The following is a 15,815-nucleotide window of genomic DNA, read 5'->3' as shown; positions in this document are numbered from 1 at the left end:
TATTATATATACAACGGAATACTACTCCTTTGTAAAAAAGAATGAAATAATGCCATTTGCAGCAACACGGGTGCAACTAGAGATTATCATACTAAGTGAAGTAAGTCAGAAAGAGAAAGACAAATACCATATGATATCACTTATTCGTGGAATCTAAAAATGTGACACAAATGAACCTATCTGTGAAACAGAATCATGGACATAGAGAACAGACTGGTGGTCACCAGGGGGGAGGGGGCTGGGGGAGGGATGGAGTGGGAGGTTGGGGTGAGCAGATGTAAGCTTTTATATATAGAATGGATAAACAACAAGGTCCTACTGTATAGCACAGAGAACTATATTCAATATCCTATGATAAATCACAATGGAAAAGAATATTTAAAAAAAGAATGTACATATGTGTATAACTGAATCACTGCTGTACAGCAGAAATTAACACAACATTGTAAATCAATTACACTTAAGTAAAAAAAAATTTGGCTGGTATGATTGAGAACAATTTAAATTTTACCTAATTGTAATTAATTAAAATTTAAATAGCCACACACAACTAGTGAAACCTCATGCCCATTACCACTGCCAGTTTTTGTAAATAAAGCTGTAAGAGTAGTTTGCTTATTCTCGTTACTGTATAGTACTCCATCATATGAATATATCACGTTCTGCTGTTGAGGGATGTTTGGGTAGTTTCCAGTTTATGTTTTCCAGTATATAGTGCTGTCATGGACATTCTTATATATGTCCTTGGGGAAGATGTATACTGAGTATATAGTAGTATACGCAGCCACATCCACTCATATACATATTGTTTATGGCTGCTTTCAAGGGCAGACTTGAGTAGTTGCCACAGAGACTGGATGGCTGGCAAAGACTAAAACATTTACCATCTGGCTCTTTATACACAAAGTTTACTGATCCCTATTTTAGGTCAATCAACCCACTAAACCAGTCAGAGACCCTCCAGCTCCATTATAAGATCATTGTCTTTTTTTTAAACTTTAAGTTTCAAAATCACAATAGTTATACAATGAAATAACCTAAATTTATGGATGCATGGAAAAATAAACTAAAAGGATATTAATTCATGGCCTAACACTGGTAAATTGTGAAAGGCGAAATGAAAGTTTTCTCTGAAAACTTTCAGTGGTTGATACTGAAAACTGAAGTAATTCCTTTATTACCAGGATTTATTATTATTGGGGTTTGGATATGTCTCTGGACTTTATCATCTGTCCTGTATCTCCCAAAACGTAATGTCACATAATATAAAGCAGTTTGTTTTGAAAAGGGTCTTAGACCTACTCTTCTCCAATACCAGCTTTAAAAGGGAACTTAACATGCATACAACAGAGTGGCTTTAAAAAGGAAAAAAACTCACATGGACAGTATCAACTGTGGCAAACATGGAGCAACTGGAATGCTCATACAATACTTGAGAGAGTGTAAATAGATGCATCCACTTTGGAAAAAAATTTGGCAGTATCCACTGAAGTGAGAATAGCATATCCTATGACCTAGCAGTGCCACTCTTATGTACCCACTACATATGTTCACCAAAAGACATATACAAGAATGTTTATAACAGCACTGTATGCCGGCAGACATAAACTGGAAACTACCTAAATGTTCATCAACAGTAGAAAGTGATATATTCATACAATAAAATACTATATAACAATGAAAATGAACTACTGTTACACTCAAAACAGTTGAATCTAACAAACATAATGTTGAGTTTAAGAAGCCAAATGCAGAGGGCACATTACTATATGAATCCATTCTTAAAAGTTTTAAAACAGGCAAAACTAATCTGTGGTGCTGTAACTCAGGATAGGTTTACTTTTGGGGGGTAGGAGTTTAGTAACATGAAAGGGGCTTCTGAAGTGTTGGTAATGTTCTGTTCTTGATATGAGCATTGGTCATACAAGTCGACTCAGTTTTTAAAAATTAATCAAGGGGGGCTTCCCTGGTGGCGCAGTGGTTGAGAGTCCGCCTGACAATGCAGGGGACACGGGTTCGTGCCCCGGTTCGGGAAGATCCCACATGCCGTGGAGCGGCTAGGCCCGTGAGCCATGGCCGCTGACCCTGCACGTCCGGAGCCTGTGCTCCGCAACGGGAGAGGCCACAACAGTGAGAGGCCCGCATACTGCAAAAAAAAAAAAAAAAAAAATTAAGCTTGATGTAAATTTATTTTGCAATTTTCTATATAGATATGCTTTATGTTTTTTAAATATATTTTTATAATTTATTTTGGCTGCACCAGGTCTTAGTTGTGGCACGTGGGATCTTAGTTGCAACATGCGGACTTCTTGGTTGTGGCACGTGGACTCTTAGTTGCGGCATGTATGCGGGTTCTAGTTCCCTGACCAGGGATCGAACCTGGGCCCCCTGCATTGGGAGCACGGAATCTTACCCTCTGGACCACCAGGCAAGTCTCTCCCCTACATACACTTTAATAGAAGTGTTTTTTTTAATGTATTTCCTGGACTTGTGCTTCCAGCCAAGATGGAGCAACAGGGACTGGCTTTACCCTCCTGCTTAAAACAACCAATAAATCCGTGAAACAATGGCTTTTAAGACACTGGGCATCAGGTAATGAAAGACAGTGAACCATGAGATAGTAAACAAATGATGCTAGCTCTGCAACTGCTTTGAAAGAGTTTCCAAGACATGACACAAAGAGGGAGAACAAAGGCAGATCCTGGTGGACTCCCTGATTTGAAAGTCCAGAGAGACCAAGACTGCTAGGGTTCATAGGAGGAGTATCAGAGAAGAAAAATGCACAGAAAGGGAACCCAGGATATCTGTAGAGTGTGGGGTGTCCTTTGAGTACTCAAAGGAGTATTGATCACTGCATGTATGAGAAAAAACCACCTGAGGCTAGGAAAGAGAACCAACTGAATTAGAGGGACTAGTGCCTGCTGCTCACATGGGACCAGGAACAGTGCCTGGTTCTTCCAGTCATACTAGAAAAACTCATAGTTAATGGGGCATTGGGCAGAGTACTTAGGACAATCTTGCCTCCGTATCTGGGGGATAATTAGTTGGACTGAATGACCTGTCTATAACAAATCATAAAAGCAAGACCAGAAGAGATCAAATTTTTTCCAAGTAACTTAAGTGCATCCCAGGAAAAACCAAAGAAGATACATACAAATGAAAAAAAAATCAACTCCCAATAAGATAAAATTCACCATGTCTGGCACCCAAAGAATACCATGCAGGAAAATACAACTCACAATAAGAAGAATATCAATCATTGAAACCAACCCAGAATTCACACACGTTTGAGTTATCCCACTTTTTCAAAAAGAGACATGGAAGATATAAAATTCACCCAAATCATACTTCGTAGAAAACAGTGAGTAGAAAAATACACTGGATGAGCTTAACAGCAGATTCACCATTGTAAAAGAAAATATTAATGAACTTGAAGGCACAATAGGAAACATCCAAATTGAAATACACAGAGAAGAAAATTCTTTAATTAAAGCATCACATTTGAGGGATCAGTAAGCAAATGGACTAATATATATGAGTAACTGGTGTCCTAAGGGATGGTGGGCGGCAGAAAAAATATCTGAAGAGATAATGGCTGAAAACTTTCCAAAAAATGAAGACAATAAACCCACAGATCCAAGAAGCTCAACAAACTCCATGCAGAAGTAACATGAAGAAAATTACATCAAGGCACATCATAATCAAATTGCTCAAAACCAGTGAAAATGCGAAAAATCTTAAAAGCAGCCAAAGAAAAAATACATGAACACAGGAACAAAGAAAAGGATGACATCAGATTTCTTGTGCAAGTGAGAAGACGGTGGACAACATCTTTAAAGTATGAAGAAGGAAATCCAAAAGAGGGGATATATGTATATGTATAGCTGATTCACTTTGCTGTATGTACAGTAGAAACTAACACAATATTGTAAAGCAACTATACTCCAATAAAATAAAATAGGTAACCAACAAGGACCTACTGTATAGCACAGGGAGCTCTGCTCAATACTCTGTAATAACCTAAATGGGAAAAGAATTTGAAAAAAAGTAGATACATGTATATGTATAACTGAATCACTTTGCTGTACACCTGAAACTAACACAACATTGTTAACCAACTATACTCCAATATAAGATAAGATTTTTTTTAAATAAATAAACAAGATACACTGAATGTTAAAAAAAATAAAGTACCAAGAGAAAAAGTGTCCACCTAAAATTCAATACACCACACAACTATCTTGCAGAAATGAAAGAAAAATAAGGAAATTTTCATATATCAAAAGAAAGCATTTCTCACCAACAGACTCACATACAAGAAATTTTAGAGGACATCTCTCAGGTTGCAAGAATCAAAAAAAAATTTTTAATGAGATAAAATTTACATAACATGAGTCACCATTTTTAACCATTTTACAGTATACGATTAAGTGGTTTTTAGTATATTCATGATTTTCTGCAACCACCACCACTATCTCATTTCAGAAAATTTCCATCACTCCAAAAAGAAACCCCATACCTCCCAATGCACCTCTTCCTCCATCCCCTGGCAATCATTAAACTACTTTCTCTATGGACGTGCCTGTTCTGGAAATTTCACCTTAATGGAATCATACAGTATGTGGCCCTTTATGTATGTCTTTTTTCGTTTAACATAATATTTTCAAGGTTCACCCATGTTTTAAGATGCATCATTACTTAATTCCTTTTTAAAAAAATAATTATTTATTTTTGGCTGCATTGGGTCTTCGTTGCTTTCGCGGGCTTTCTCTAGTTGTGGTGAGCGGGGGCTAGTCTTCGTTGTGGTGTGCAGGCTTCTCATTGCGGTGGCTTCTCGTTGCAGAGCAGGGGCTCTAGGCACACGGGCTTCAGTAGTTGTGGCATGTGGGCTTCAGTAGCTGTGGCTCAAGGGCTCTAGAGCGCAGGCTCAGTAGTTGTGGCGCACGGGCTTAGTTGCTCCGTGGCATGTAGGATATTCCCAGACCAGGGATCGAACCTATGTCTCCTGCATTGGCAGGCAGATTCTTAACCACTGTGCCACCAGGGAAGTCCCTTAATTCCTTTTAATGTATGAGTAATACTCCATTGCATGATGTATTAGTTACTCAAGCTGCCATAAAATATGACAGACTGGATGGCTTAAACAACAGAAATTTATTTTCTCACAGTTCTGGAGGCTAGAAGTCCATGATCAAGGTGCTGTCAGGGTTGGTTTACAGTGTGACCTCTCTTCCTGGCTCCTAGGCAGCTGCCTTTTCCCTCTGTCCTTGCCTGACTTCTTCTCTTCACACACACAGAAACAGAGAGCTGTGATGTCTCTTCCTCTTCTTACAAGGATACCAACCCTATAGGATTAGGGTCCCACCCTTCTGACTCATTTAACCTTAATTACCTCCCTAAAGGCCTTATCTCCAAGCCTAGTCACATTGGGGGTTAGGGCTTCCACATATGGATTTTGAGGGGGACACAATTCAGTCCATAACACATGGATATACCAAATTTTGTTTATCCATTCATCAGTTGATGGATGTTTAGGTTGGTTCCACGTTTTTTAAAAAATAAATTTATTTACTTATTTATTTTTGGCTGCGTTGGGTCTTCATTGCTGTGTGTGGGCTTTCTTTAGTTGTGGTGAGCAGGGCTACTCTTCGTTGCAGTGCACAGGCTTCTCATTGCGGTGGCTTCTCTTGTTGTGGAGCACAGGCTCTAGGTACACGGGCTTCAGTAGTTGTGGCTTGCGGGCTCAGTAGTTGTGGCTTGCAGGCTCTAAAGCTCAGGCTCAGTAGTTGTGGTGCCTGGGCTTAGTTGCCCTGTGGCACATGGGATCTTCCCAGACCAGGGCTCAAACCCGTGTCCCCTGCATTGGCAGGCAGATTCTTAACCACTGCGCCACCAGGGAAGTCCTGGTTCCACTTTTTGACTATTATGACTAATGCTGCTATGAACATTCATGCCAGGGTTTTGTGTGGATATATTTCACTCCTCTTGATTATATAACTTTGAGTGGAATTGCTAGGTCATATAGTAATATTATGTTTAACTTTTTGAGGAACTGCCAAACTGTTTCCACAGTGGCTGCACCACTTTACATTCCCACCAGCAATTTATGAGGGTTCCAGTTTCACAACCTCATGAACACTTGTTATTGTCCTTTTCTTTTTTCTTTTTTTTAAATACAGCCATCCTAGTGGGTTTGAAGTGGTGTCTCATTGTGGTTTTGGTTTTGATTTGATTTCCCTAATGAATAATGATGTTGAACATCTTTTCATGTACTTATTGGCTATTTGTATATCTTCTTTGGAGAAATGTCTGAGTTATTTGCCCATTAAAAAAAATAAATTTATTTATTTTTGGCTGCGTTGGGTCTTCGTTGCTGCGCACAGGCTTTCTCTAGTTGCGACAAGTGGGGGCTACTCTTTGCTGCGGTGTGTGGGCTTCTCATTGTGGTGGGTTCTCTTGTTGCGGAGCACGGGCTCTAGGCGTGCGGGCTTCAGTAGCTGTGGCTCGCGGGCTCTAGAGCGCAGGCTGTTGTGGCGCATGGGCTTAGTTGCGCTGCGGCGTCTGGGATCTTCCCGGACTGGGGCTCGAACCCGTGTCCCCTGCTTTGCTAGGTGGATCCTTAACTGTGCCACCAGGGAAGCCCTATTTGCCCATTTTTAAATCGGGTTGTTTTTGAGTTGTAGGTCTTTATAGACTGTGAGTACTAGATTCTTATCAGGTGTATGATTTACGTACATTTCCTCCCATTCTGTAGGCTGTCTTTTCAGTTTCTTGATAATGTCCTTTGATACACCCTAAAGTTTTTTATTTTGATGAAGTCCAGTTTATTTTTTCTTTTGTTGTTTGTGGTCTTGGTGTCATATCTCAGAATCCACTGCCAAATCCAAGTTCATGAAGATTTACTCCAATGTTTTCTTCTAAGTTTTATAGTTTTAGCTCTTAAATGTGTACCTTCAATCCACTTCAAGTTGATATTTTGTATATGGTGTGAAGTAAGGGTCTAACTTCATTCTTTACCATGTGGCTATCCAGTTGTGCCAGCACAATTTCTTTTTTTTTTCCTATCTGAATTTTTTGATTGACATATAGTTGATTTACAATATTCTGTAAGTTTCAGGTGTACAACATAGTGATTCACAATTTTAAAAGGTTATACCCCATTTATGGTTATTATAAAATATTGGCTATATTCCCTGCCAGTACCATTTCTTTTTTTTTTTTTTTTTTTTTTTTTTTTTTTGTGCGGTACGCGGGCCTCTCACTGTCGTGGCCTCTCCCATTGCGGAGCACAGGCTCCGGACGCGCAGGCTCAGCGGCCATGGCTCACGGGCCCAGCCGCTCCGCGGCACGTGGGATCCTCCCAGACCAGGGCACGAACCCGTGTCCCCTGCATCGGCAGGCGGACTCTCAACCACTGCGCCACCAGGGAAGCCCACCATTTCTTAAAGAGACTATTCTTCCCCCATTGAATGGTCTTGGCACCCTTGTTGGAAATCAGTTGGCCATAGATGTGTGGATTTATTTCTGGACTTTTGATTCTATTCCATTGATCAGTATGTGTTCTTATGCCAGTACCACACTGTTTTGATTACTGTAGCTTTGTATTATGTTTTAAAACCAAGAAGTATGAATCCTCCAAATTTGTTCTTTTTCAATATTGTTTTGGATATTCAGGATACCTTGCATTTCTGTATAAATTTCAGGATAATTTCTACGGCAGTTAGAATTATAAGGTTGTACTCAACCTGTAGATGTATTTAGGGAGTATTGCCATCTTAACAATATTTAGTCTTCCAATCCATAAACAGAGGGTGTCTTTCTATTTCTTTAGGTCTTCTCTATTTTCTTTCAATAATATTTTGTAGTATTCAGTGTACACGTCTTACACTTCCTTGGTTCAGTTTATTTGTAAGTATTTTATTCTTTTTGATGCTATTATAAATGAGTTGTTTCCTTAATTTCATTTTTGATTGTTCATGGGTGGAAACTAGAAGAACTTTGAGAAGCATGATAGAGAAGACATAAATTACCTTGAACAGACTTAGGAGGAATCTGGATTTGGAGGAAGCTGTAGGGGAGGGCTCAGAAGGAAATGAGGAACATGTTATTAGAAACTGGAAGTAGGGAGATGCTTGTTATTTTGTGGCAGAGAGCTTAGTGAAATGGTCTCCTGTGGTCATGTGGAAAGAAGAACTTTTAAGTGATGATCTTGGTTGTATAGCTAAGGAGATTTCCAGTCAAAGTGTTAAAGGTGAGGCCTGATTTTTTTTCTTGCTGCTTATAATCAAACACGAGATGAGAGAGATAAATTGAGGGAAAAACTATTAAACATAAAGAAACCAGGACTTGATGATTTTGAAAATTCTCAATCTCTCTAGATGGCAAAAGATTCTAAATAAAGGAAGGCTATCAGACCCCCAAAATTCTACTGGCAGGAAGCAGCCTAATAAAATTACTTAGCTACAAACATGTGCTATGTTTCATGAAAAAGGAAGGATGACTCAGAGGGCAAAACCAAGAGCTCAGAGGGTAGAGCAGAAAGCTGAGAGGATTATTTCCAGGCCTTAAAACTTAATGAAGGAACTCCCAGTATTTTCACAGCTGGATTTCAGAATTGCTGTGGACCCTTTTTTACTCTTCCCTCCCCGACCCCAACCTTTTAACTGGAGTGTCTATAATGCTTATCTTTTTCCTGGCCCACTATTGTATGTTGGGTGTGTTGGGGTCAAATAACTTGTCTCTAGGAGTAGAATGGCTGGATTATATAGTTAAGATGTTTATATACCTGTGTATATAAGCTTTAGTTTCATAGGTTTATAGATGGAAAGGAATTGTGCCCCAGTAATTTCACTTCCTGTATTACATCCAGGAACTTCATTCATACCAGGACCTGATTCAAAGTCTTTGGAGCTGATGCTGTAATAGATGATTCTCCTGGAAACCTTTGAAGGGAGTTGAATGTACTTTGCCTGTGGGAGCACATGAATCACTAAGGGCCAGTGGGAAGACTAGTGGACAAATTCCAAGGTGCACCCCCCACCCCCTGCCATGATTCTCAGCTCTTGATGTTCACACCTTCGTGTAAACCCCTCCCTTTGAGCATGGGCAGGAACTGTGACTTGCTTCAGATCAAAAGATGATGGTAAAAGTGATGGGATGTCACCCCCATGATTATGTTATATAAGTTTCTGTCTTGCTAGCAGATTAGCTCTCAGTCTTTCTTGCTGGCTTTGGAGAAATAAGCTGCCATGACTGCTACAGCTACAAGAAACTGGATGCTTCCAAAAACACACAAAAGGGGAAGTGGATCCTTTCCTAGTTGAGCCTCTACACGAGAACCCAGTTTTAGCCAACACCTTGATTGTAGCCTTGTGTGATCTTAAGTAAGCGACTAGCTGACTGTTCCTGGACTTCTGACCCACAAATCTGTGAGATAATAAATGTGTGTTGTTTGAAGCTGCTAAATTTGTGATAATTTTTGTGCAACATAGAAAATCAATACAGACAATTCTTAAGTTAAATATACATTTAACCATATAATTCAACGATTTCACTTGTAGAAATCTACCCAAGAGAAAAGGAAATATATGTCAAAATTCTTGTACACTAGTGTTCATAACAGCATTAATAGTCCAAAAATGAAAACAATCCAAATGTCCATCAACAGATAAATGGATAAACAAGTGGAAATGGAATACAACTCAACAATAAAAGGAATAAATTATTGACACACACAGTGACATGGATGACTGTCAAAATGATCGCACTGAGGGAAAGAAGCCGACAAAAGAAGAGTAAATACTACATGATACCATTTAAGCAGATAAGTTGTCATTTGGGGATGGTGAGTCAGGCAGGGGCAGGAGGGAGGGATTACAAGGTTATTAACTTTGAGGGTAATGGATATGTTCACTATATTGATTGTCTCATGGTTTCATGGCTGTATACTAGGTCAACTTATCAGATAATACACTTGAAATATGATTGGTTTATTGTATATCAATTCTTCAATAAAGCAGTTTTTTAAATGTATTTGCACATGTTTTTTCTCACAAATAATTATATTCAAAGAGAAAGCACAATCTATCTAGTCATCATAGAGTAGGCCTTGTTACTCATCCACTCATTCCCAGATACTTTCCAAATATCTGTTAGTTTCTATAAGAAATACAAATATGATTCTTTTGTACCAATGAACATACAATTTAATAGACTGGTTATGGTTTGGAAAGCATAAACAATTATTTTTTTATATTGTTTTCACAAAGAGGCTTACCAGAAGCAAATCCCTCCCAGTGACTACGTGTCAGCTGCTCCATACAGCTTAGGACCTTGCTCCACACATCGTCAAACACATAAGCAAGGACATCCTCTTTCATGCAGTAAAATGGAGCAATGGGTGGGTACCCTAATTTCTGTTTCTCTGTAGCTGCTTCTGATTTCTTTCCATGAAACCCCTCTTCCCTGTAACAGAAGCAAGAAGGAAAGACTTCATGGTTATTCTTCACTGGGTGTTCATCACTGTCTTTTGGCTGCTTAGGAGTATGATTTATGCTCCTCCCCGCCACCACCCCCTTCCTCCCCGCATATATAGCACAGGTATTAAATAGGCTTCTGAACTACGGGAGTTTTCAGCAGAGGAGACTCTGCATTTCCCTTTTTACACCCATCCCATCCCACCCCCCCACTCTGCCAAAAAAATAGAACAAGAAAAAGAAGACAGAATCATTGTACTTTTTTAAGCTTTAAATAGATGGGCGTTTTAAATTGAGCAACAAGCAACCTATGACAATTAAGCACACAAAAATACTCTTTTTGTTGTAACTGGATAACATTTAGATTAATATTCACTTGACACATTTAACAATGCACATATAACTGTGATTATGCTGCATAATTATTTGAGGCAATGATTCATTAGGGAAATAGTCTACATAGATTATTAAAATTAGTATACTTTTACTAATCCAAATAAACATTTGGTAATTGGCTGTAAAGGAAAAAGAGGGAAGCCCAACAGCACAGGAAACTACTCTGAGACTCTTCTGGAGACAGTATATCTATAACCCAGAAACTTCCAGTTAGGCAAGTCTGTCTCTTCTCTGGCAATGAGTGCCAGTAGCCCCAGATTTCTGGGGGAAGAAAATTTGGCTGATGGATGTGCTTATCTATGACAGATGTATTATAAACTAAGACAAAGCAAATTCTGGAACTGGCTTGGGTGGAGAGAAGTACCTTTACAGTGAAAGTTACTCCTAGGGCAACAAAGTGCTCAAGAATGAAATAGGAAACTGTAGGCAGGTAAGAAGGATGCTAAGAGATTTAAGCAGGGCAGCCAGACTCCCTTTGCTTCTCCTTTCCCAAGGAAGAGCTAGCCTGGCATTAAGTGGCAGAGGAGGCTGATTAACATTAAATGTATTTCAATTTATATTTCTTTTTAGAGGAGATAGCATAGTCATATGATAAAAATTCAAATTGTATAGAAGAAAATATATGTATGTAGTGAAAAATAAGTCTCCTACATCTCTGTCCCCCAGTCCCCATTCTCAGAAGCAAACACATAGGTCCAGAGAGATAGTTACATTATACACTGTACTGCACCTCACTCTTCTGTCAATGTATCTTGTCCATGATCCCTATCAATATATATAAATCTGCCTCTTTTAAAAAATAACTGCAGAGTATTCCATTGGATATACCATAATATAACTAGACAGTTACTGATCAACTAACCTTTGCTTTTATAATCAATACTGCAATTAATACCCTTCTATAGATATTTCTCAACTTACGTATTGGGTTACAGCCCAGTGAACTTATGAAAATATCATGTCAAGAATGCATTTAATAGGCCTAACCTATTGAACATTATAGCTTAGCGGAGCCCACCTTAAATGTGCTCAGAACACTTACATTAGCCTACAGCTAAGCAAAATTATCTAACACAAAAACTATTTTATAATAAAGTATTGAATATCTCATGTAATTTATTGTATACTCTACTGAAAGTGAAAAGCAATGGTTGTATGGTTTTAAGTATATTGGTTGTTTACCCTCATGATTGTGTGGCCGCAGCTTGCTGCCGCTGCCCAGCATCCCGAGAGAGTATCATACTGCATATCGCCAGCCAAGGGAAAAAAAATCAAAATTCAAAGTACAGTTGCTACTGAATATGTATCACTTTTGCACCATCACAAAATCAAGAAATCATACATCAACTCATCTTAAGTTGGGAACAATATGTATGTACTTCTTTGGCTACATGGGTATTATATCTGTAGGATAAATTCCTATAAATAGAATTATTGAGTCAAAGGGTATGTGCATTTCAATTTAAAGAGGTGGTATACACAGGATCCAGAAAGTATACTCTCAGGCATTTATCCCAGAAACATGAAAATTTTTGTTCATACAAAAATCTGTGCATGAATGTTCATAGCAGCTTTATTAATAATAGCCAAAAGCTAGAAATAGCCCAGGTGTCCTTCCACAGGTGCACAAACTGTGGTACATCCATACCATGGAACGTGCTGACAATAAAGAAGAATAAATTTTTGATAAACCTAAGTAAATAAATAAATAGGTGGTATAATTCTCCAGTAGTGAAAGAATATGCCTCTTTTCTCATTCAAGGAATTATTAACCTTCTTTATCTTTTGTCCTTTGATAGTCTGACATGTAAAAGAATACTCATTATAGTTTTAATTTGCATCTCTAATTGTGAATGAGATTGAATTCCATTTCATATATTTAAAATCCATTTTCTTATAATGTGAACTATTCATGTTCTTTGTTTCATCCTTAATCTTTTCCTTACTGATATACATATTAAGGAAATTAAGCCTCTGTGTATGCATGAACTGCAAATATTTTTGCCAGTTTGTCTTTTGACTCTATGAGTTTTTTCTATGCAGAAATATTATTTTATGTAGTTTTTTAAAGAATTTCTTAAATGACTTGTAGATTTTGTGCTATGGTTAGAAAGACCTTCCCTATTCCCAAGTTATTTAAAAAAAACCAATCTTTCATATCTCATTTTCTTCCAAACTTACATGATTTCATTCATCACATCTCAATATCTCAGTAATATCTCTAAAGAGAAGACTGCCTTTCTAAAAATCTTCCATTTTACCTGAAAATTCATTTGGGTTTACTATCAGGAAAGGGGAAGAGATGCCCCAGGGACACCTATGAGCCGTGAACATCACATTTTAAATTAGTTAAATCTGCTGTATTTTTTATAAGCTAAAATGAAGGGGAAAGACCTTTGAAGAAAAAGGAAGAGAAAATATGGATAATTTGACTCAGGCCAGATGAAGTGAAAGGGAAGGGGGCAATCTCTGCAAAACCAAAAGAGCAGACTTAAGATTCCCTTGGAACAATGAGCTAGCTCAACGGTGTTATGTTTGGAAATCTGGGTTGTGTTTACCTGACCCTAGGACTGTGTACCTTGAACATGTAGTAAGCATGGCTCAGCAGGAAATATGGGAAGAAGTCCAGAATCATGTGACACTAACTAGACCTAACCACAGCCTCACAGCCTAAAATGAAATTCTCACTTCTAGATGTACTACTGTGACTATCAATTCTGAGCTTTTAAAGGCTTAGAGGAATAATTTAAGAGTTTAATATATCAGAAAAGTAGCATGGAATAGTGAAGAGAGCACTGGATTTAGAATCAGATGAATAAAGTTTTCATGAGTTATTGGTGATACTTTACAAAGAGGAATATCAAATTATGTGGAGAAAAAAATTCATTTAAAAATGTTTAATCTCAGGAAGAGGCAAATGACGTGTGCAGGAAGAAAATATACAAGGAAGACTGGTATGTGAAAGCAATAGGAATTTATATCAACTAAGTACATGACACTGGATAACTGAGAACTAATAGAAAATAAATAACAAACAGACATCAACTTAATTATAGGTAATATTGGTAGTATACTTTAGAAAAAATAGATATTAACAACAAAATAGGAGGGGAGTAAAAAGTTTAAAAGACATAATACTCACATATCTGTGTGGTCGAATGCTAGGTATTCCTCTATTATTCCTTCCGAGAAGATTATACAAGCTTCCTCTTCTCTTTCCATAGAACACAAGCTAGGGGATTTGGCAATGGAAGATGCTTTAGGAGCATATGAAGATGAAAAATGTAACTTCTTTCCCCTAATACCAAATCTGGAAGAGGAAAAATATTAATTATGTTCAACATAAACAGTTCTCAAAGCAACTCATTCGCACAAGTTTCAGCTCAAGGTCCCTTGCCCTAGTGACACCTTCCTGGGCTACTCTAAACCCTAATACCTGTTATTTCTCAGAACAGGAATAAATAAATACTAGCCATAGACCCACTCTGCTTAGGTATATTATGCACTATTGAATACTGCTTGCTATCTTTTCAGATGCAACAGCTATGGCTATAAAATAAGTTTTTTTTAAAAATCTAATAATATTTACATTCATAATTAGCTCTTTAAAGTACCTCAGGAGGTTATATGTTTATTTCAATAACTCCGTCATTGTTCAAAATGCATACTCCTAAAGGGCAAGTATCTTCCCTTACTTATATTTAAAGTTCTCATCCTACCCAGGTATTCAATGAATATATGATGACGCCTTCACTTCAGCAGATTTACTTTGGAGAAAGTCAAATCTGAGCAGTACAATTTTTTAAATGGCTCTCAGTTTAACCAAATATTAAATATAACCAATGTATGCTTTGTGTTATTCTTTATACCTTTTTGTACCTTAAGTATTTTTTAAACAATGAAAAAAGAATAAACCTATGGCACTTTTCAGCAAGGCTAGTGGGAAAATCTTTTTGGAAGACATTTTGGAAATATGTATTGGAAGCCTTAAAACAGAAATACCCTTTGATTCAGTGGTTTCATTTGTAGGGGATTTCCTTCGAGGATATGACCTATAAGATTTAGCTATAAAAATTATCATCACAGAACTGCTTATAGTTGCCAAAATTCAAAACTGGCCCAACTGTTTCAAAATATAGGATAGAGGATTGGTTGTTTAAATAATGGTATATTCATGCAATGGAATTCTATGAGGTTACTAAATTAATGTTGGGGGACAAGATGGAAGATTCCCATAATAAAATGGTAATTATAAAAAGATTACAAAATATGTACAGTAATTTCAAAAAACTCTATACATATGTGGCAGAGAATGCTAGATGCCCCCAATATTGATTCTCCGTCTCTCCTAATACATCATGCCAATTTAATTCAGGAGAGCAATACACGCACCTCAAAGACAACATTTCCCACCACCTTGCAGCCAGATGTGACCAATGAGATATGAGCAGAATTGTTATGTGGGACTCTGGGGAGGCTGTTTAAAGAGAACTGGGTTAGCTTTAAGGGGTGCCCTTTTGCCCTTCTGCCTTTCCTGCTTCCTGCTACCTGGAAAGTGAATGTCATGTTTGGAACTCTATCAGCTATCTTGGACCACCAAAAAAAAAAAAAAAAAAAAACAGGAAAAGTATCCTGGGGTAGCACAGTGTAGCAGAAAGATGAAATGAGTCTAGGACCCTGAAAACACCATACTACCACTGTACTATCTTTAGGTACCCTTCCTCCAGACTTCTTTTAAAAGAGAAAATTCTCTGTTATGTAAGCCATTAAATAAGGTGTATGGTTCATAGGAAGTGGTTGAAATAAAAATAAAGAGTTTGAGGTGTTAAAGAATTAGCCATTTTAGCTAGTGTACTAATTACCCATTTTAAGCTGATAAACTAATACCAGTTTAACTTCCATAAAGAAATTAAGTTTTAATTAGTATGATATGTTTAAGAAAAT

The 15,815-nt window shown here is 37.7% G+C and overlaps 1 protein-coding gene across 7 annotated transcripts in view; it reads right to left on the bottom strand.

Moving 5' to 3' along the window:
• Nucleotides 1–15,815, bottom strand: part of FAM149B1 (family with sequence similarity 149 member B1) — a 46,545-nt gene that overhangs the window by 12,098 nt on the left and 18,632 nt on the right. For 3 of the 7 annotated variants that reach the window (XM_079718946.1, XM_079718947.1, XM_079718949.1), the window contains exons 6-7: nt 14,014–14,181; nt 10,277–10,464 (exon numbers count right to left, since the gene is read on the bottom strand). The exons of 1 other annotated variant lie outside the window; for it this stretch is intronic. In XM_079718946.1, coding sequence (XP_079575072.1) covers nt 10,277–10,464; nt 14,014–14,181 — 356 coding nt within the window. The remainder of the gene's footprint in view (nt 1–10,276; nt 10,465–14,013; nt 14,182–15,815) is intronic. 3 more of the 7 variants (XM_079718948.1, XM_079718951.1, XM_079718950.1) reach the window with 1 other exon arrangement.

This window comes from Hyperoodon ampullatus (assembly GCF_949752795.1).
Source record: "Hyperoodon ampullatus genome assembly, chromosome: 1".
NCBI lineage: Eukaryota > Metazoa > Chordata > Mammalia > Artiodactyla > Ziphiidae > Hyperoodon > Hyperoodon ampullatus.
Note: the sequence above shows the minus strand (reverse complement) of the source record. Positions and strands in the feature narration are given on the sequence as shown.